General features: G+C 33.8%; 2 protein-coding genes and 1 long non-coding RNA gene across 5 annotated transcripts; 1 reads left to right on the plus strand and 2 right to left on the minus strand.

Moving 5' to 3' along the window:
* Nucleotides 1–4,700: 4,700 nt before the first annotated feature.
* On the plus strand, nucleotides 4,701–6,498 carry LOC128172864 (uncharacterized). Its single transcript, XR_008242375.1, has 3 exons — nucleotides 4,701–4,845; nucleotides 4,953–5,140; nucleotides 6,345–6,498. It is a non-coding gene; the product is annotated as an uncharacterized LOC128172864 (long non-coding RNA).
* LOC128172817 (palmitoyltransferase ZDHHC20-A-like) lies at nucleotides 6,490–10,897 on the minus strand. The gene is made up of 2 exons (XM_052838562.1): nucleotides 9,971–10,897; nucleotides 6,490–8,166 (listed from the first exon to the last, which is right to left on the minus strand). The coding sequence occupies exons 1-2, from the start codon at nucleotides 10,397–10,399 to the stop codon at nucleotides 7,474–7,476; spliced, it is 1,122 nt and encodes a 373-aa protein (XP_052694522.1). The 5' UTR covers nucleotides 10,400–10,897; the 3' UTR covers nucleotides 6,490–7,473.
* A 1,796-nt stretch (nucleotides 10,898–12,693) lies between these two features.
* LOC128172830 (cell cycle control protein 50A-like) lies at nucleotides 12,694–23,007 on the minus strand. 3 transcript variants are annotated; one of them, XM_052838566.1, is made up of 9 exons: nucleotides 22,876–23,007; nucleotides 21,684–21,817; nucleotides 21,118–21,267; nucleotides 19,573–19,783; nucleotides 19,111–19,212; nucleotides 18,370–18,588; nucleotides 17,851–18,016; nucleotides 15,620–15,660; nucleotides 12,694–14,269 (listed from the first exon to the last, which is right to left on the minus strand). In XM_052838566.1, coding segments are annotated over exons 1-9 (1,086 nt in total). In that variant the 5' UTR covers nucleotides 22,937–23,007; the 3' UTR covers nucleotides 12,694–14,267. The 3 variants fall into 3 exon arrangements, with proteins under 3 accessions (XP_052694526.1, XP_052694524.1, XP_052694525.1); XM_052838564.1 differs by lacking the exon at nucleotides 15,620–15,660 and adding an exon at nucleotides 17,372–17,411; XM_052838565.1 differs by lacking the exon at nucleotides 15,620–15,660.
* Nucleotides 23,008–23,752: the final 745 nt, after the last annotated feature.

A 23,752-nucleotide genomic window follows, 5' to 3' on the forward strand; every position in this document is an offset into this window, starting at 1 on the left:
TTTGTTTCCATTTACAAATAGGCGGGCCTATATAAATGCGCCAGTTTGTTGCGACTCGCAATCAAAATAAGTGTCATCACTCAACGAAATCTGCATCGGCCGTAGAGTATACATCCATGCTATACTTGCGATAAATAATTAAACATGAAGGTAAAAAATGTGCTTCATAGATGACTGTAGTATTCTGCTGAGCTACAGAACTATAGCTTTCCGGAAATATTGCCGGGATTTGCGGAGCGTAGATCTATTGTATAGACTATAATACATGCAAAGAATAAAATGAAATTTATATACACAGCTGTACGGTCAGAAAAACATGCGTTTAACTTGGATTTTGTTTGTTTGGTGTTTTTAAAAACTAATTTTGAATAATTAATCTATATTTCTTGTAAGTTTACTAGAAAAGTTTAATGTTGCAAGTAAATTATGCGTGTTAATTTGTACTGAGAAGCGATAAAATATACATGTGACTTTCCCAAATTCATTCAAATGATTTGAATAAATCTATAGCTAAATACAATTACGGTAGACAAATGTACTTTAAAACGTTGATTAATGAAACTGCCGCGACTGAATATTGTATGATATTTTTTTCTCAAATTTTTATTCACTTTCGTTGTGAGCAAATGGAAATAATCCACTACAGTCGAAGATAAAATATTGATTGACTCTTCTGTTTCATGATGACGTGCATTCCAAAAGCAATACCAGTTTTATCAAACAGGTTCTTGCAAACCATTCCGTTTTCTGTACACCTAAATGTATAACTGACTATGAGGACAAAAGCAAGTGTGATAGTCCACAAGCAAGTGTGATGATGCAATAGTTAGTAAAAACCTGATAAGTATTTTATCATACTAAAGCTTTATTTGTTCTCGTTACTTTGAGAAATCTACAATATCTTTAAAGCACAAAAGTCCAATCCACACTTTTCAAAAGTCAAAGACCCAAAAGTCAAAAGGGAAAAAAAACAAAATTCCTCTTCTTTATACAATGAAATAGTTTGGCGTACTGTGATGAAATCGCTTTGGATTTGATTTATTCATTCAGTATGTGGTGGCAACCCACATATTTAATGAGTCATTCTGGGGCAATCAAAATACATTTGTGTAGTACATGTATTACCGAAAACGGAGTTTTAATATCAACTGATATAGATACAAACATATAGATACAAACATATAGATACAAACTTCTATACTACAAAGGCTACTGTGATAAAGCTATGGATTTTCCCCAAAAGATGACGATAAAGAGACACAACATTTGTAAAGTGTGGATTGTGAACACAACTACGATTGAATCCACAGAATTATCCATGTAAGTAACTCACGACAAGTTGTGCTAGTATGAGACGATGGCTGTGGATTTTCGACAACAATAATTTACATACATGTAATATGCCACTTTCAAACAGCGCCACCGTCTAACAGTACTTTCAGTACTTTGATTCTATGTTATTATCACGAAGCCGATAACTGGTACAGTAAATCGTAAAAACTCGGCAATTTTGGGGCTTGCTAAAAAACACAAAACAAGATGTTCTGGGTTCTGAAAAATGATATAAACTAACAGATTGATAAATAAGGAGTTCATTATTTTAAGTATGGCAAGTTTTATCCAAAAATATCAAGAAATAAGGAAATACGACAAGAAAACGTTAAATTTTAGCCGATAACTGGTACAGTGCCAGTATAATTGTTAGTTACTATAATGCACTGATCAATTTTTGACACTTTTTTTGATGGCGGTTTGAGTCTTTCTATGTGTTCATACTCATTATATAACAAATTGCTCTCAAATGCCTACTAGTAGATTTAGTTTTGATTTTGTTGGTAGCAGGATATATGAAAGAGTAACAGCTTTACAGATATACATATACTTATATACAAGATTTTTTCCACATACCCGGTACATGTTTCCGAGTTTCCCCTTGACAAATAAGTAAAATAATAACCGGGATGTCCACCTTCCATTACACATTTACTGTTAGTTTAAGCACTGATACAACGTTTCGGGTATATTTTTTTTTAATTCAAAGCGTTACAAATTACATTCTCTATTTAAAAAAGACAAAAATTCTCATATATGTATTGCAACAAATGTCTTATAACCTTCTGCGAGGGTTCGCAGATTTGATTCTGTACCACAACTGCTTGACCTCGCTTCTGTAATGAACGTCTGCAAACAGATAGATACAGGGATTGATGACGCTGTTCAGCAGGAGCGTACAAGCCAGGGTTCTGACCACGATGCTGATTTTCTTATCAATAAAGCAGAGCAGTTCCTTGTTTGACAAGAGCAGCATTGCAGTAATGGAGAACGGAAATGTCGTCAGAATAAAACTCAGCGTTGACGCAAAAAGCGTTAAGGTCGAGCGCCTCGTTTCCAATATCCGGGTGGTGCTTGAGAAACACGGCGGGTCGTTTCTATCATACTCCGGAAAAATCTCGTTTCGTTGCGCTTTTTTCTTGTAATGTCGAATTGTGTAGATGATCCTTCCGTACATGAGGATAATGGAAACGGTGACTAGAAACGAAATCAAGTTTAGTATCATGTAATATGTTGCGGGCCAAGGAGAGTGTCTATGGGTCTCTGCTATTAAGCAAACCGTTGCGTTGATATTTTTTAATCCCAATGGAACATCGCGTTGGCCAACAAAAATAGCATGAGGCGCAATAACCAAAGCAGCAACAAGCAACGCCATTACATTGTAAAAGTTGATTTCCTTCTCTCGAACTTGCCAATGGAAGGAATAGAATACTTTTCTGTATCTTTCAATGGCTATAATGAAAAGTATAACGTGGCAAGACGCAATCAAAAACGAGGAAAAGAAAACCCCAACCTTACATTGAATCTCAGAGGGATTGTTCATTTCCCACAGAAAAAGCCAAAATGTAATGGGCACTGCTATGATAACAATGACCAATCCAAGACAAGCCAACCAGATCGAAAAGAGTTTGTATGCTGATTTCTTGAAGGCAGTTCGAAAAACGTGAAGCATTACCGCGTTAGCAGGTAGTCCCGACAAGAATATGAGGCCAAGAACCGAGATGGGAACAGCATTCTGCTTAATCACTTCTGACTTGAACTCCGCGAAACTTGTCCCATTGGTCACCTGTAAGCTTTCGAGTAGGATTTTTTCAATGTAACAGTCAGCCATGTTTATACAATAAGTGGCAAAAGACTTTTGCAAGAAGAATTACTGTGCGGAAATGAGTTTTTGTATAGTATCCGACAAAACAGGAAGGATGCCGAGTGCCTGTATCATTTATTGAATGATGTTCAAACGGTCGCGTTAAATCATTGTTTGTAAAGTTTACACATTAAAAAAACCCTGTTGTGTGTATGTCTTTACTCTTTGTTATGAATACTAGTTGAATCAGTTCTAAAAAAGACATTACTGCTTAATGCTTACCATATTGGGTTTTTTGGTTTCATGATCATTATGATGATCATCATCTTCATTAAGAGAATAAACAAAGTTTAGATCCCTTATGAGTTGGTCGCCGGTTTCAGTTACATAATCTGTCGAGAGTTACCAGATGGAGACGAGAAAATACCATTCCTGTCTAAGCACCAAAAGCTTTCATATCACGTGACAAAACGTCTTTGGGATGAAATAATGTCATTGAATGTTTTTGATCTTTAAAAGAACTACATGTATTAATGAATATTGGCTCTTTTCTTATTACATGTATGCAACAATTTTTATTTGGGTTGAAGAATAGATTTAGCTTACGCACCTTTAATTAGCTGTCGAAGTCTGTGATTTTTATCAATCTTCAGATTATCTAGTACATGCTTCAGGATTTATTTAGAACAAAAATAAAGTGTATTTAGTCTTATTTGTTAACAGTGTAACTGTATCTTTGAGCTGCTTATTCATGGAAAGGGTATATAAAAACCATGCCTGTTTCTCCATCCTTATTGGGTTTTTTTAATAAAAATTGTTTAAACTAACAAAAATGATATGTGTAAAATAACCTGCCTATAAAATATTATCAGCGATATTTTGCGACGTATTATATATATGTATCCGCGAAATTCGGATTTATATTTAAAATACGTACAATACCACCTACCCCTTCCCATTTTGATAGATGAAAAATGGCTTTACTGTGGTCTTGGGGATAAACGGAGTCTTTATCTCGAAATCGTCTCCTATAATTTTCGTATCAAATATTGAATATTTTACTAATACTGGTCATATGAACGACATTAATGAGTTGACTTGTTCATTGTCGATTGTCATCAAACACCCTAAGGTATGGACATGATTAATCCTCGGCCATTCCTCGGGTTTCTTCACTTTAAATTATTTAAAGGCACCAATGAAAACAATAGTACAAAAGTTTTGCACACGAATTCTTCATCATTTTTGTTTATTACCGCGTCTGGGTCTTGCAACGACAAATTTTCGACTAATACGCCATGCAAATTGACCCATCCTCTAGTGTACTAGTGATTAACACAAATTGGTAGAAAACTTACTTTCCGTGTAACAATTTACTTCATCTCCCAGGGGTAAAGTGATATCAGGGCATCTCCCTCACCTCTCGTGCTGACCAATCGATTAACAACAAAAGATCATCAATTGCAAATAGGAACAATAATCATCGAGTGGGCCACTCGACTGCCCTGTCCATTCCTCGCTGTCTCCTTGGGGCTTACATATTTACGTAAGTCATTGATGCCTTGGCTATATAAATTGGTGACGACCATGGCAATCCAGTCTCTTGTTTCGGGTCCGTTAATTGTAAAGTTCTGTCGACATCATGCTCAAATCGTTGTGTATACTTTTGGGGCTTTGTATGGTTTTACTTACATTTTCAGATGCATATTGTAAGTAATTTTTTTTTCAAGTCGTATGATGTATTTTTAAAAAATATGTGTTTTGATAAAACATGCTATGTATTGATAAATATTTCATAATATTATTATTTATCTAGTTATAAAGAAAAGTTCGTTTGAGGATAGCCCACGAGGAGTTTTGGAATATTTTTCCAAAAGAGGATGGTGTATAAATACCCTGTCTGACTGTGCTCTGATAGGTCGAGATAGGGAAGCGATATGTAGCATTGACTATTTCCAGCGCGCTTGCTGCAGGTACTGCCGAGGAAGCTGACAAACACTTCAGGTAAAGTCTATATCTTATTTTTTTTTTTACTGGACTGGTAACATAGTTTGCAGGAGGAATTATGTTTGGGATTTTACTACGACAAACCCATGTCTTTGAATTGTGGAAAGGTCCTGAATTCTGTATTCGTTATAACAGTGACACACCACTGCAGTTTAGAATTGCAAAAATTACCAAGACAAACTTGATCTAATGATTTTGTGACTTGCATAAGGGAAATTTTGTAAAAATGTTGTCATCTTTATTCGACCGTAAAGCACCGCATGTATGATCGGATATTCATAAAAAATTATTCAGTCAAAATTGGGTAAGTGTTTTTTAGAGACTGATTGCCTTTTTCAGGCTGAAAAATGTAAAAGAATGATTGCAATGCGTACGAAAACAAGTGTAAGATATCAGAAAAGAAGCAATGCTATACGAGCATAATTATCTATTGCTGGTGTGTTTCATCTAATCTAGCAGTCTGTTTGATTATTTTGCAAAACTGAATTTAATTTTTGACTTTACGGAGTTGACGGAACTCTATGGATTGACCATGTAATATAAGAAATCGACAAATCAAGCTGTCATCAAATTGATAGGAATATATATATATATATATATATATATATATATATATATATATATATATATATATATATATATATATATATATATATATATATATATATATATATATATATATATAATCATGGAGTAATTTAATGCTTTCATCATTTCATGAAAATTCGTTTGAGAAAAAAAACGTTTTCCATTTTTTTTCAAATATGAGTTTATTATTGTTTATTAATTATGTTAATTGGACATTGCAGAGTCATATTCTCGTGTTTAGATGTCAAGTAAGGAGCATTTGCGACATCTTGTCGAATCAAGTTCTATTTTTTCTTTCCGTTTATGGTTAAGCGGGTGTTCCAGAATTCAATGTATATTATTTAGCTTTAATGTCCACACTTTATTTGACATAATTATAGTCATTATGTAGATACTTTATGATGTGACAAAGGAATACACACTTTTGATTGAAACACAATGACTCTCCTTTCCCTCTTTCTAACAACAGATTTTATTTTCACAACTTTCTAAAAAAAATCATATTAAGAATTCCTTTTTTTCAAATTATCTATTCTCAAAAATATTAACTCTGAAGCAACAAACTCTAGATCTTTTTCTTCACAAATTATCAATCGTTTTGTTTATGTTTCAGAGTTATGGAAAACGATAGCCATCCAAGATCCAGCGCCATGGCTTGTAATCGTACAGTCGGACGAGATTCATTTCGTGCTTTCATTATTTCTGAATATAACGAAAAAAGCAAACATTTATACTGAAAAGATTATAATAAAAAATCAAATATTTCATTATTTTATTATTAATAAATAACAAGAATCACAGCGTATTTTGACAAACCAGATTTGATCACACCAATAAAAACTCGAAACAGTGTGGTCCGTCACAGATCAATGTATCTCCAACTCCTTATAACCCATTCTCACGTGCACTTGAAAAGCATCAAAATTACAGTTGATTTAATTTGAAAGGGCTATCAACATGTGTCAATATGGTTTACTTTTTTCGTCAGTTTTGTTTATTTTTTTTTAGTAGAACAACGTAATATCTTATGTACACGAGATTAACAATGACAAATTTTGCATCCAAATCAGAATGTAATATTTACATCCATTAAATATGTTTACCTCTCTTTTTTACGGTTCATAGCTTTTTAGGAACTGACAGGACTGAATTCTATACGATTCTTTTCTAACCTGTTTATCGATCGATAGAAACCTTCAGCAACCAAACAAAATCACGGACTGTAAGAAATTATCATGATTATGTCGGACTTGAATTCTCATATAAGACGACCTGGCTGTTTCTTTTATCTAAAGTACTGATGTACATTAACAATAATTTATTTACTTTTACTTACTCCCTACAATCAATTCAAAATTTCTGGAAAAATGTAAATATAAACGATAAAATGCTTTCTTTGATGATTCATGCAGGTTATGAAGGTAGAGTGATAATTGCAGAAAAATTACATAACCGGCTAACGCGGTTTTGCATTTTTTCTTCAATGTCGCTACATTCATATCCCGCATGAATCACCAAAGTTTAAATGTTTACATAATATGAAGAAACTCGTTATTGCTATCCATACAGATACACTACATTTGTCTGTGTGCTTTATGTAATGCTGTAAATTTCGTTGTCATCTTACATCTATGATACCATAATATCCTAATACAGGACCTTAACAATAACAAAATTGCATCCAATTAGTTTTCATCACAAAAACAGAATGAATTGAGCAAATCTTCATCAAAAACAAACCATCATGGATCCACCAATTGTATCACGGGGTTTTTCTTTTTGGGCGGAATCAGAGAACTCCAGTTATATGGGTCCTCTATGGCAGGACTCAAAAAATAGGGGGTGGGTAGTATAAAGGCATACTGCCAATGAGGTCCGAACACAGACTGGAGTTTCCTTGTCACACTTCTCGGATCTTTCACGTCAATGTTGTTTTCCAACTCAAAACCGGTTTTTCCAACCACAAGAGAAAAACAGGCGTCTATGAAATGCATGAAACTTAAAAGCGATAACGCAAGAAGCCCATATCCCATGATAACCATTACTCCTACTTGAGCCAGGGTTGTGTTCGATCCGAGAATGGACCTTAGGAAAGAGAGCATCGGAACAAGGTCTAAATAGGACATGTCAGCCCAGTAAAACTGTAACAGGAAGTTGACACCATGAAAAACGGTGAACGCACACGCCACGCACGTGTAAAACAGGAACACGAGGAAATACCGCAGATTTTTCAGTCCTATGCAGTTCCTTGCAAAGAAACAGTGGTGGTCGCGCTTCAGGATGCAGCCGCCGCAGAGTTTACAGTGGTGGCACCTGGGCGGGCGCCACCATTTACAGGACAGACACGGGGACCACTGCCAGTAGGGGTAGTGAGACGTGTTGATGTGGGCCTGGATGATGGGGACTAGTTTATTTTGTTGAATGATTTCGGGCACCTGCAAAGAGAAATTCAAGAAAACATTTCAACGAATCTGCCTCTTTATAAATAAAATGTTCTATCGTTATGATAATTTTGTCTTACTTGCCCGGTGAAGAGGGCTTGTCCCGAGACATATTGAGATTAATATAGCTAGTCTATATAATTATAGAAATATATAATTAGGGGAATATATGTAAAACCTCAATCAGTCTTATAGATAGTATATTTTCCGACTTTGATACCAGCAGTAGTTGTGCAGTGCACATTATTTTTTAAAGGTATTTGAATAAACTTTGTGAAATAAACGATGCAAAATGAAGCGCGAGAGCTGTTTTAAACGCGGACAAAATTAGTGAAACGTATTTTGGTTTGATAGTTGGCATATGAACACAGTGAGATTTAGTATGAAAATGGGGCAAAAATACCCTAGCTGTCCATGTAAGACAGCATGGTCTACGTTAGATGACAAGCCAATATAATTGTTTGATTGAAAGTCGATAGTACTGAACGTTTTTAGTTAACAATGAAAATAATATGCAATCATATTTCAGTAAAGTATGAATTTCTTAAAAGAAACGCTGTACTACTTAACTGAAAGGTAAATTGGCATGTAAGCTCTCAGTTATAAATCGGTTTACATACCGGGCGACAGAAAATTAAAAAATATCGTTATCTCTTCGTTCTTTGTTTTAAAAGAAAATTTAAACTTTGCTAGAGTATTTAAAGCTATATGAAAGGATAAAGGATAAAGAGAAGAATAATAAGCTTACGGCTTATTGCTAACCGTAACCCTGACTCAGTCCTAAAAGTCTGACATTTTTAAACTTGAACAAAAGCATTGTATATATTTTTAAGTGATTACCATCTAAATACAGAGTTTAGATGGTTCTGTACAAATTATTTGGTCAAAGATTTTGATCTACTGAATTTTTATTGAAAAGAGGTTTATATTTAAAAATAAAGAAGATGGTAAAAATCATCAAATGGTGAGTAATTCTGTAAATATGCCTACCTTTATAAAGGTATTTAGGAAGTTTATTAGATTCCCCAAAAAATTAATGTTATGTTTCATGTACTATTTCCGCTACAATCCATACATATATATTCTGTCATATCATCAACAAATGGTGTAAGAAGTATAAGAAGTACTTGTAGGTAAATATTTAACACTACTGTCTATTATGGCCAATAACTGTGAGAATTGGTGTGTGTGTGGTATAACTGTTGTTGTGGAAAATGTTGATTGAGGAAGAGGTTTGGAACAATCCTCAAAAAGGCACGTAGAGGCAATATGGAGATTGGTAGTCCGAGTTTTTTTCTGGCAGGCTCATTTTTAATGTAAAAATATATTTTCAAGTCATGTCTTCCCCTCTTTTTCTGATTGGAATCGATTAAATATTGGTAGTGAGAGTTAATATACGTATTGCTGACACCCCTTTTAAAACACTGAGATAAAATGAATTTTATCACTTTCTCAAAAAATCAAGTCGGCTTTATTACAACCATCAATTGGAGAGAGAGAGAGAGAGAGAGAGAGAGAGAGAGAGAGAGAGAGAGAGAGAGAGAGAGAGAGAGAGAGAGAGAGAGAGAGAGAGAGAGAGAGAGAGAGAGAGAGAGATTGTACTTTATTACGATGATTAATGACACAACACTGCAGGCATGGAATTAATTATATAATCTGCCAGAATAAACAACATGTACAGGAATGCTGTATGTATTTTCAGACCTCACACATTTTTGTTTTATCGTCTGGTTATTTTTTCAATAAATTTTAACGAATATCAAATATATCAAACATAAAGAAAATAATAAAGCCATACCTTGAATGGATAAGGCCCAGTCGCCAGTTTTTCTTTAGGATACTCCGAAACCTTAAAACTTGAATCTGTTCTGTGTATGAACCACCAGTTGACAACTATTTCATAGAGAAAAAAAGTTCCGATGACTTGGTGTATATGAACCGTCTCTGGGTACAACCGTGGCAATGCAAAGAAACAACCCACCGAATACATGAACACAACTTCTCCAAAGAAAAAGTACGGCATCCATTGATGGAGAAAATACGGGTTGATGATTTCCCATATCCCGAGGCCGGAGTCCGAGGACTGTGTGTGGCGACCATGATGTGACCCGTTTTTGACAGAAGTGGAGAAAGTGGTACCATTGCTTATGTGACAATGTGCGGCCATATCTGTACTGTCTTGAATATTTATAACATAACTCATGTCCCGTCGCAAAGTTTTTTTCATTAACCGCAAACGAGATGATATGAATGTTACATTATTTTTTATCCAATTAATTAAGAATTCATATCATAATAGGCTAGGAGCACTTGTCCAAAAAGTCCGGTTTAAAGCAGTCTGAGTTGTATAGGAATTACTCGTACAGAACCTTTGAACATAGCGATGCACAAGATACCCTAGATACTACAATGGAGTTGAGCCCCCGAAGAGATTGGCTTTCCGTTGCAATATCATGATTTCGCAGAATAAAGAATCCGCCACGGTTTTTGTCGACCTTGAGTTCGTGTCAGGATGCCATCATAGCTTTTAAAAGACTGTTGGTCACAGATTCAGTGTCCAAACTGAAACCTCAAACTCGAAGTTGACACGTACTTTTTACACGTGCATGAACTTGTAACCAACAGGTACGCAAGATCCTCCCAATAGGATATTTAACTCGAGCGCTTCGGTATTAATTTGATCAACATTTTCAGATGATATGCTTCAGTTCACTTGATCTAAGATTAAACTTCTTACCTTACACAAGTTTATATATATACCATTATATTATTACGCAAATAAAAAATCCACAACCGAAGAGAAAAATGGCTTCACGCACTTGTGTATAGACATTTTTTTGGTACAGGTGAATTTTATCAATATTTATCTTGTAATTAGCGGTATTTGTGAGTGATGGACAATAGTCCGCATAAAATAGAGAAATCACGCCAAAACTAGAATAAAGCCCAGGTGTTGAGGGTATTCTAGCAGATATAACAACTGCCTGATGGTCGATTTCATCAGAGCGGCGACTAACACACATTTTATTATAAATATCAGTTGCAGGTATATACATTTTCAAAAGGTTCATCCCAAACTACACGTAACAGACACGTAGCATCAAGTGGGGGAGGGGCAGGGCCCCAACTTTTTCTCGCAGCAACAAATTTTCTCAAATTTACATATAAAAAATTGAATTATCACCCCCCCCCCCCAACACTTTTCAAAACGTTGCTACGTGCCTGCGTAAACTAGTTGTGTAAGCTTTGTTGTGAAAAGGTTACGGAGAGACATCTTCGCTAGCCAAGGGTTTTCGGGAGCAAAGTGGACCGAAAGCCCTTTGCCGGCAAAGATGACGGAGAGAAGATGGGTCGGGTTTTTACTGTGACGTTCAGAAAAACAGACTATCAATACAAAATGGCACGAAAAATCTATTTGCGCACCTCTTATCGATACCTTATTTTTGGTTAATACGGGGAAAATTCCAATGCAAAGTGGGACGTTACCGTCAGACAGATACTCCAAGTCCACCAAGTACATATTTGCCATGTTCATACCCGTATTTGTGCATCAAATCAAATACACGTTTAAAATGTTGATTAAGTAATGGAGTATCTATGTTGTCAAAAGACAAGATTGTGCAATATGAATAGGAGTTTATTTCTAGTATAAGGGTTTGAATTATCCCATCTTGAAAACGACCATTAATTTACACGAAGAATTGGCTCACAAAGGCCACAAAATATATTTACCTGCACTGTGTTCAACGTAGTTTACTAGTACTTTTGATACATGAACATAATCTATAGAATCATTTCAAAGGATAAGAAAATCATGCCAAACAATCCAAATGTTTCTTCCACAAGCTATCATTATATAAATAGTGCCAGCTTGGGAGGGTAACTGTTGAATTTGACACCCCTCTAAGCGTCGGTTGACAATGGTTTTAGAGGGGTGTCAATTTCAACAGTTACCCTCCCAAACAGGCACTATTTATTTTATTATACTGAATGTCTTAATTTTAGAAAAAAATTTACTGCTTTCATATAAAAATGAAGTTAATTTTACGGCGAACCGTACGCGCATAATTTACGCGCATGTAACAATTCGTTGTGTTACCCGTTGCCATGTGTTGCCAAGGCTGAGGGTAATAGAACGGATTATCAACTGCGTCTAAACCAATCAGATTTCAGTATTTAACATGAAAGTATAATAATCTCTGTTGTAATAATACAGTGTCAACAAATGACCTTAGCATCTAATGGCATTGCTCATAATGACTACAATGCATAAGGTGTTTTTTTTTAAAACACACTATTTGATCATCCAAGATGGATGACTGTTACCCTTTTATAATTGCTGGCAACACAGAACTGCATAGCTCTATAAGGGAGTGAAAGTTAACATACGATTTCTTATTAGAGATAAGCTAATAAGCCATCGTACACTTCACAACATGAAATATTTCCTGCATGTAAAGATCCCCCACTTGATCTTCTATCAATGTAAAGAGAAGCTTTCATTAAAATTCACACCATCTCTTGTATTTGAATGAATTTAATAAGTAGTAAAAGATCACAATATTTCTAAATCACATGAACATTCATATTGAGAGTAAAAACAACCACAATCGTCAGACATTCATACACATACACCTTGGAGAGTGGATCATTGCACAAGTAACTGACCAACTGATACAGTGATGCTCTGGTCAGTAAGACAGGTCAATCAAGAAGTTATTCAATAAATCATTTTCATACATATAACACAGTACAATAAGTACACCTGTACTTCAACATACACTATCAAGAAATGATAGTTTTGGGTTGCAAATTCAAAAATCTGTGTTCTTGAACTTTTTATGTTTGTTTCTTTTATAAAAGTTAAATCTGATATAAATATTTGTGTAAAATTTCTGAAGTATATATCTTTTACCCCTACAAAATCAATGAATTAAAAATGGAATGTTAAAAGGAAAAAAAACACCTGTAGCAGAATCTCAGAGGCATAACTCATATTTGCATATGTATGTGTTTATAACATTAGGTGTACCGGGATGCTATTGCGAATACAGGTACATATATGTTCTTTAAAGCAAGGTGACACATAGAGATCACCTGAAGCATTTACACTGGATTTCACAGGAAAATCTGAGATTTCATGACACCATAACTTCAATATAAATCTAAATACATGACTGTATAGAGGGCAGAAAGAGGCATTTCAAAAGAGGCAATTCAACATGTATGGCATTACCAATCACTGCCCTCAGCATTACAACACTGAATACTAAAGGAAAATTTCAATTTACATCCACATACACCATTCACTTGTCCTGATCACTTGGATAATGTACAGTTTATTTCAAACACACATCAACCTAGGACAGTACAATATATTCACTAGTGTAGGTAGTTTAATAAATACACTAATGACTAGAAAAGAACAAGAATGTGTCTGCAAGGGGGGGGGGGGGGGGGGCAACAACAATGAAGAGTTTCTATATAGCCCCAAACATCAAGATTCACCATCAACAACAGTCAATCTGTTACGTAACTTGTCCCCGAGAACTTAATTTCAACAGTCATTTCAATGTTTTTCTTCATGAGCAATTTGCATGATTGTAATTTTTTTTTTCAAAGAAATCAAATAATGTCAATCTCAAGTTTACTTGACCATAATTGTACTGAATGATGAAATTCAGGAATTATACTAAGTCATGATAAATAGATAGCAAAGATTGTCTTAAAATAATCCTTGTCTAAAGGAGCCAAATTCAACACCCAAAAAAATGAACAACATGGCCTTGAAAACTTGAGATTATTAAGCTTAAAACAGATCATTTTTCTACCATACTGAAATATCAACACAAAAATGACCATGTTACCAGTAAATACAAAGTTCCAAAGTCTACAATTTCCATACAGTAAAGCACTAAAGAGTATTCTCTGTGTTGGTTTTTTGTTGTTTGGTCCACACTTTATGGTCCAGCAACAAGGCAATTAAATACATGTATTGGTAATCCCTACTATTCACCTCCCCTCCTTCTCTCTCTCCCTTTCTGAATGTTGGTATCAAAATGGTGTTTTGGAACTAACATTGATCATGTCAGATGCTCTGCAAAATAGAGTAAAATTTTCACTTCATACTTCATTTAACAAAAGTCTTTGATTATTCTAATGTTAATTAATAAACAAATCAAAACAGAAAATCTTCATGCAAAATTTTCACATTATTAGTTTAGTTTTTTTTTTTTAAAGTATGAAAATTATGGAATAGGAACTAGGTGTAGCTGTGCAAATACAAATAATTTAAAACATGCAAACCTGATATATACATTGTACATGTATTGTGTGTCTTCATGTTACAATCTATAATTTGAACCACCTTTTCTTAGGCTTACAATAATCATTGAATGAAATAAGTATTCAATAAACTAGTACTCTAATGATGTAAATACATTTAAACCAGATTAGGTGACATTATTATAGCATTGAATCATGTTTTTTTTAAGTACCGGTATACAGTCTCATAACTGCAGCAGTGTGTGCATACAAATTGAGTAACGCACGTTTGCGTCATATGAAAATTTGTATGCACACATTACTGCAGTTATGAGACTGTATACTTAAAAAAAATCATGATTTAATGCTTATATTTACATTTTTTTAACTTCTTGCCTTGTCTGAAAATGTGATTTATACCTTAAAATTCCTATCTTATCCTGTTGGTAAGTTAATATTAATGGAAAAGCCACGGTAACAGCCATAAGCGTGAACTTTGATTTTCGCTTGTGACGTTGCAGTTTACAGCGTTCAATGTTTGTGATGTCATAATAAAACTCGTCATTTTAACCTTCGAGTACCCAGTGATTAGTTGTTGAATTTAGAGGCATTTAAAGATCACAGAAATTAATGAAAAAATACAGTAGAATGTAAATATATTGAAATATATTGAAGCATGTGTGGTGTAAAAAGTGAAAAGCCTTTAAGTTAGTATATATTAAAATATGGCTTTGCAAATCTTATACATTTATACGTTCATCTACTGAGTATTTTCTCCGCTATTTTCTAAATTAACCAATTGTGATTCAAAGCTTTATGGAAACTGACAGGTTTGAAATCTACAAGATCCAGTTCTAACAAAAATTAACATAAACTGAAGCCACAGGTTATGTATTTTTTTCTGCAATGTTGCTACCTTCATATCCTGCACGAATCACCAAAGAAAGCATTTTATTGTTTAAATGTATTTAAACTATGTGACATTTTTTGGTGACTTTACACCATATGTTAGTATTCAAATGTTATTCAATTTTTATATCCATCCAGCAAAATACAAGCAAATGGCTGAACAGGTAAATTCAATCTAATAATTCTTTTTTTAAAAATTGAACAGTATGCAGGTCTACATAAAGCAATAAATATGGTAAAAACTTCAACTCAGAACTCTTGGTTTTAAACTCACAGAAGTTTTTAATACCAATAACTTCTTCAGCCTCATCAAACCTACAAATTTTAAAGTTTCATGAACAAATTTACTACAAGAGTATGGAACAGTTGGTGCAAAGGGAGATAAATTGTTTATCAATACAGTGACAAAGAAACATAATTTCAAAAATCTACCATAGACAAAGAAAACAAATATCAAGTATAATACTGTGCATATATCTGTGAATTAAACACTTTCAAAGCAACATAAGCTGCAATTTTCACACAAAATTTTTTATTCCAAAATTATAATTAACTAGGTACTATGTTGATCTATATAATATTAATTTGGGGAAAAGCTTTTAAAGGCTCTTGATAAATCAAAATCACATGTCATTCTCATTGCTATATATTTCATCAATTCTGTATGAACCACTTTATGTGCATTTACAGACATCTGAAAAATTTGACAATCAATAAAATCTATCTCTTGCAAGACTTTGACAAATAAAGGGTATGGAATCAAACTTATTTGAATGAATAAGATCTTTGATGAAAATATAATCCTGGTTACCATTACAAATTTTCCAAAATAAAAATATTATGGTCCCTGTTTTACAGACTATTACACTTATAATACTGTACATCCATTTTTTTTTTTTCGCGTGTCACAAAAAATGTGAGAATGGGGGAAATATGAAGCATTTTTTAAATGCGTCAGTCAATTTTTGCGATTTTTAAAGTGCCTTATAGAAAACAATAGAGGATATATTTTCTGTGTATTCAGTATTTTGCGATTTGTAAGATCGCAAAAAAAGCGAAAATTAGATCATCGCGAAAAATTAACGGATATACGGTAATACATGTATTGGAAAAATGTAAATACAATGAACAAGTATTTTTGTCTATATAACCCTCCCCACATACCGACTTTTTTATTTTCATACAATAAAGAAACAAAACATTCAAAACAAAGCATTCAAACTGAAAATGAAAACTAAGGTATGAAAAAAATAATTGAAAAATCCCGGCAAATACATGTACTGGTACACTCTCAAAGAGTTTAGCCAAATGAAGTATATAAAAGTGGAACCACACAAAACAAATGCAAATCCAGTACACTTGTGTGCAGTTCTACACCACAGCAAGTTTGAGGGTTGTTTGATAATTGACAAGTTCAGCACTGACCTTGACATTGCTTCATTGTTGCATTTATCTGTGATCATATGTGAGGATTTTTTTCTAATTTTTAGAAAGTGGTTTTTAAATTATTGTTCCTATATAAAATGATACAGTTCTGATATCCAATCTAAAATAACTCCATGAGTGAATGACACAAAACAACAAGCAGTGATAGAATTGTATAAGACAGCTGAAAAGACACCTTTCAAGACAAAACAATTCATAGACAGAAAGACATAATAAAGGAAGACAGAAAGACGTAATAATGAAAGACAGAAAGACATGATAAAGGAAGGGTATAGTGACATAAGGACTGCTGTCATTGTCACTTGATGAAAAGGTATTTAAAAAGGAGTGTGTACTGGTGCATATTTGTGTGGTTCACCAAACAAAACAATACGAAATAGCTGGATAAAGCATGAAGTTTTTTTTCCCTCTTATTTCTTATGACACCGCTTGCTGAACCTGTATTCAATGGTAGAATCTATAAACAAACATGTATATGGGAAGAGAGGAAACCAAATCACCAAAAATATATACTGACTAGCAGCTAGACATGTTTCTTCCATACACAGATTTCTAGCAGATATTACATGTATTGACTTGCCTCCGTTTCTGGATCAAAATTGTCAATAGGGGTAGCTGGACTGTGAGCAAAGTAACATATTTGATTAATAAAGGTTGAGAGATATTAATACATATGTGTGAACATGCAAGGTGCAGCATGGGTATTGTCCTGCTTTAAAAACTTCTCAAAAATGAGAGAAAAAGACAAGAGAGAGAGAGAGAGAGAGAGAGAGAGAGAGAAAGAGAGAGTATTACCAGTATAAATTGAAACAATTATACTTTTGTTAGAAATGAAAGAAGTGAGTTAGTATTTGTTGTGTATCTATGCAAAATATAGAAACAAAAGGATAACGGTTAACAACAGTCATAAAACAATGTTTTGGTAAAGAAAGATTTGGGAGTAAGGGAATACAATCTTTACACAAAAGAATATCAGAACAGGATGGTAACTTTACAAAACCAACCAGAAAGAATCTCTACACTGTACAGAATTATGATTTGGTTTAGACTATAACTTACTTTTTCCCGTATTTGATGTGTATGACAAGGAAAACGACTCCCAACAGAACACACAGGCAGCCGGTCACAATGTAGGCAATCCCCAGGAATGGGTTCTTGCCACCAAGCCAAGATGTGTTAGTTAAAATGATTGACTTTTTCCCATCAAACGATGTTACTGGGTAAGCTGAAAGCACAGAAAAAATCATCACAGCTCATGATTGACTTTGTAGATAATCATAAATGCTGCTTTTTGGAAGGTGACAGTGCAAGTATGCAACAATATAGTATGACTATAACAATTAATGACCAGTACAATTTTTTGCAAATCTGTGTTTGCACAATTTGTTTTACTTTAAATGATGAAGGTTCTCTTATATCTAAAACTAGTTCTTCTTATTTTTTTTTTTGTATTTTTTATCCAGCATATCAAATATCAAGTTTTGGTATCATATAAGGAAATTAAGGGTATACATTTGAACTAGAAGGATGACAAAAAAATGAATTTGTAACAGGAAAACATTAATTAGAATGCCTTACCATAATCTACCATAAGTTTGTAATTTCCTTTGGGTAATCCTTCAGAAAACGTTCCGACATGGTTGATTTTTCTGTAGAGTTTGCGGAAGTTTGGCAGTGCGGCCGTTCTCATCCACACAATCAGGTCCTCGTTAATGTAGCCATTGTTGTTGGCCTCTGAGCTCAAGTTATACACGTACTTGTCATTCCAGTTTGGGGGGTTCGTGAAACCATTCCAGCCTGCAATAGCAAAAATAACAAATAAATATTTGTTCTAGCTTTAGTTTTCTCAAGAACCATTCATGTTATCTGTACTTTTCCCAAATATGTTATTAAACATAAATACATCCAGTTTTTGTTTGTCATTAAACATAAATACATCCAGTTTCTGTTTGTCATTTACCTGTATGAAATATTATTAATTTTTCAAATTAGGGCATATAAATCGAGGTTTCTTTATTTTTCTACTTGAGTAAGCAGAACCTTTTCTTAATCAAAATACATAACCATACACTGTATATTGTGAAAGTCACATACATATATGAAATCATTACTATTTTTTATCTTGCCACACACAATTACATGTACTTAAGAATTTTTAAACCTTTCCCTTAAATTTTAAATTAATCATCTTTCTATCTAACACTAATAAATACCTTTGTAATGACATTTATTATATAAACAATTTTCCAGCATCAAGATTTATAGTAAAGGCATGTCATGATGATAAATGTAATATAAATGTATATAGTCAGTACATACTTGATGGGTTGTTAAATTTATCCTGTTTATCTGAGAACCATGCGATCCCTGTAGCAATTAGGCTGATGTTCTCACTGCTACTGAACTCTACTGCAATGGAGTCTGCAAAAACAAATAAATCACAAGTCATTCAACATACACTATAGCATATACCGCCTAACCGGTAGTCAAAAGATTACCGTGAAGAGTGAAGCTGAAAGTTTATCACACTGGTATGCATCTCCAATGCATACAGAGCCATAGGTGAACATGTAATAGCTTGGTAAATTTCAAGTATTAAAATGTAAAACCTTTCCAGGAAATAAATGCTGACATCAGCTGTAAAAATTTTCTCTCTTTTGAATAAATAATACATGTATTAACTACCGTTAAAATCAGATTCAGGTACTTTCTTCCTATAACCAAAATCCATTGGAAGAAACAAAATGAACATTATCTACCAGTGCGTTTTCATGAGTTTACCATTAAAGAGGCTGTTAGCAATTGCTCCACATGGTGCTATAGGCCTGGAGTCACTGGAGCTGATGTATTTTGTTCTGTATGGTTCACAGTCCGAGTTCAGTGTGCTGGCAGACACAGTATCCCCATGGATCTGGTTGTCATCGCGAGACCTGACGTAGCGCCTGTGGTTTTGGTAGTAGTTTGACAACCCATAGTACATGTAGACATCTTTCTGCAAGAGACAACATTATAACTGTGTACATACATCCCAATAATAAAATGTATATAGTCCACTTTAAAGCATAAATCACAAAGCCTTAGCACCTAAGTAAAAAAAAATTCCTAATCATCAATCAAGACATTCTATGATATCATTGATACTGTTGAATCATTTTTATTCGTTGGGTCAATGTTTGTGGGTAGCCAAAATTTTCCCTTTGTGAACGTCATTTCATTGGTAGCAAGTTTGGCTCTGAGCTGTATTTTTGAAAAAGAAAACCAATTATGGAAAAAAAGGTATTTATTGCATGCACAGTACCAGTATATGCATTTAATTTAGAGCTTCTTTCTAGTGATTGTTGGAAGTGTCTTCTCTGGATATATATACTCTGGAATCATCATAGTTTGTGGGGGACCAGTATTTGTGGCCTTCGTGGGTAACCCTTGTAATGGTTTTTACAAAAATACAGCTCAGAGCTGTATCACATGGTAGTCAACATATAATGCATTTTGTATATTCACATTCTATAATATTGGTTTGTTTTAAGGTCAGACGACACGTTCCTCAATTTTAGATAACTTTTTCCAGGAATTTGTTAATGGTTTACTACTACTTTGACAAGCTTTCTTGCAAAAAATCAGGGTACCTTACCAGGCATTTCTGCAAAATACTAGAGTATGCATTATCCTATATAATCTTCTTGAAATTACACTTGAATTGCTGATATAAAAATAAATACATCTACAGCACTGCGAACTTCACTATATTATATAAATAGTGCCTGTTTGGGAGGGTAACAGTTGAAATTGACACCCATTGAGGGGTGTCAATTTCAACTGTTATCCTCCCAAACAGGCACTATTTATTTTGTTACACTGAATGTCTTAATTTTTAAGAAAATTTTACTGGTTTTATACAGGAATAACGTGAATTCTACAGCGAACCGTACGCGCATAATTTTTGCGCATGTAACAATTTGTAATGTTACCCTTTACTAAGTGCCTTGCTAACGCTGAGGGTAATAGAAAGGATTATGAACTTAACCAATCAGATTTCAGTATTTAACATGAAAGTATAACAATACTAAAATATCTCCACCGGGGCGGGGCTTTGAACTCACGACCTTTGAACTCACGACCTCTAGAACCTATATGCTTCTGGCAGAGAGCAGCCACAGTTCTAACCACTCAACCATCTAGACATATAACCAATTACAAGTAAATTTTGATCATTTTTAAAGTATGTATAAAATTAATATTTTTTATTGGAACTCTTTATTACGAAGAGATACAAAAAAGATTCTCGAGGAATGTGTCGTGAAACAGCTTGCAGCTTTTAAGACATACCGGGAAATTTTCATCCAGAGTAAATGTAACTTCACAGTAACACACGTGGCCTGAAACATTGGTTCCCAGGGACTCAAGCTTGGAGGCACATGTGGAGCTTGTATCACTCTTATCATAACAAAACGTGTAATCTATCACCTTCTCCATTACCTGAAACAAGTCGACAGTAAACTTTTGAATCATTATAAAACAAAAGCTTTGTAAAGTGGAAGGTTTCCCATTCATTAAGAGTTATCAAAATGTTACCAAGAAATTATGAAACTGCTTAGAAAGGGGAAAAATGCAACCCTTTTCATTACAAATTTATCTGTTGTGTTTTCATGATTTAAATCAACAGATCTTCAATTCTCTCAAATCTATACCATTTAACCAATGATGAAAATATAAACTTCTGTTTTTATGTCAATGTGAAGATAAGTCTGATAAGAGTCCAATTTAACATTCCTTCAAACTATACTTTATGACAACAAGAGACAACCATCTTGAGTTATACTAAAAATAATTTTACATTACATTAAGTTAACAAAATATTTTCAACCATTTTTAATACATGTACTAATATTTACCCCATTGGATGTCACTAGCAGGGCTATTCCTAGTGGAATAAATGCAATACCAATGGCAAAGAAAGCAGGCAGCACTGTTCCTGCTGTCAGAATCGGCTGCCATGCTGGTAACTTCTGTTGTTTGAATTTTGTATCTGCAAAATTAGATTATTTAGATATGAAAAACATAAAAGAGCTATTATATATCATTATTTAACATCTTCGGTTTTACTTTTGACTCTTTTTTGTTAAATCACTCTATATTTATAACTACCTCAGATTTCAAACGATGTTCATTTGATAGTATGAAACAATCCCAAGATTTCCTTTTTGAAACAACCCCTCTAGCTTGTCAGGTTTGAATACACGATTAAAAATAAAAAGTCTACGAGTAATTTGCATTGCAAACAAGATGGAAGTACCCAGATGATAACATTGAAAAATTTTGCAAGGTATTCTGAATATCTTCCGAAAGGGAAAAAGATGTCAACACTTCCCATTAGAAATATCTGTAAAAAATCTGTTTTCCTTCCTGTGAATTTTTCCAAGTGAAAAAACTATAATGTGTCAATGAAGATATCTTGAATATTTTCCTTTTCATCGATTTCAACTGCACTTCTTTCCCAGGTATGTGTATTTTTATTAAAAATCATTCAAACATGCTGCATAAATATCTTGGGACAGACTATACAAGCATTTCACAAGTGTCACATCTCTTGTAAAAAAACAAGATGATCAAACAATTTCTTCAGCTCAAGTTTGTCCCAGCATCCTTCCTAATTGATATATTTGCAAATTCATGATTAAAATGACAGCTATAAAATTATTCGTTAATCTGGGATGGCTTACATGGGCGGACACTGTAGGAGTACTGAGACTGGGTGTTGTAGTTATAGCAATACCCGGTAATTAAGCACCTGCAAGCTAGATGAGTGTTGGTACAATATTAATTGGCGATAAGTATTGAAGCGATCTCCAATGCCTTAACATAAGTTCTGTGAATGATCACACATAAAACTTTTCATGAGTTAACCGATGGGATCTTATGTTTTATAAAAACATCATAATAAGGTGATGTTTACATCTGTCAAGCTATGTCCATAGCTACCAAACAACGACCAATAATATACATTCACGGGGATATCGATGCCATAATGTAAACCATGGTTTATCGTCTAATGAATTTCTACATCAAACAACACAAAATACACACCCTTTGGCTTCTTGCTCGTTTCTTTATCATCGGACTGTCCACCTGGTGTACATATCGCCATTGCGGAAGTTATTGATGGACCAGCCACCTATCGGTAATTTATTGCGAAATTAGCGGTTCTCGTTTAATTCGCACCCACGCAAATTTGTACCGTAGAGACTCAAATCGTTTCTTCGCAATTCGGAAGTAAAAATATTTGGTATAAAATCAAATTTAAAAAAATAATTGTGACATTTTTTGATTCTGTGTCATTTAGGTCACAGTCATAAGAATTATCAATATTTTTTTTTAGAGTTTGTATAACATTAGGTACTTTGGGTTCTGATTACTTTATTTCATTCTATATAAAGACAGTCACAGAAAATATATAATATTGCAAAGTCGAAGAGATCTATGTAATTACTTCATTTTATCTATTTGTTATACCTATATTATGGATTTATAAAAAAAATTCAATTCTGTGTCATTTAGGTCACAGTCAAAGAATTATCAATATTTTTTTTAGAGTTTGTTTAACATTGGGTACTTTGGGTTCCGATTACTTTATTTCATTCTATATAAAGACAGTCACAGAAAATATTTAATGTTGCAAAGTCTAAGAGAATTATGTAATTACTTCATTTTGTCTATTTGTTATACCCATATAATGGATTTCTAAAAAAAAATTCAACATATTTTCCCATGCATTCCGAGTGTGTTTGGGAGTGAAGTAATGGATACAAAACCTACAGTGAAGACTAAAATACTTTAAGCTATGAATCCGATCAATTTTTACTCTATCCTGAATTCGCTACAAATCTGTATCAAAATGAGTTTTACTGTACTTCCCTGAACTATGGTGAACACAAACTAAAAAGTAATATGTTTATATACCTAT

The sequence above is a fragment of the Crassostrea angulata genome, chromosome 1, assembly GCF_025612915.1.
Source record: "Crassostrea angulata isolate pt1a10 chromosome 1, ASM2561291v2, whole genome shotgun sequence".
NCBI lineage: Eukaryota > Metazoa > Mollusca > Bivalvia > Ostreida > Ostreidae > Magallana > Magallana angulata.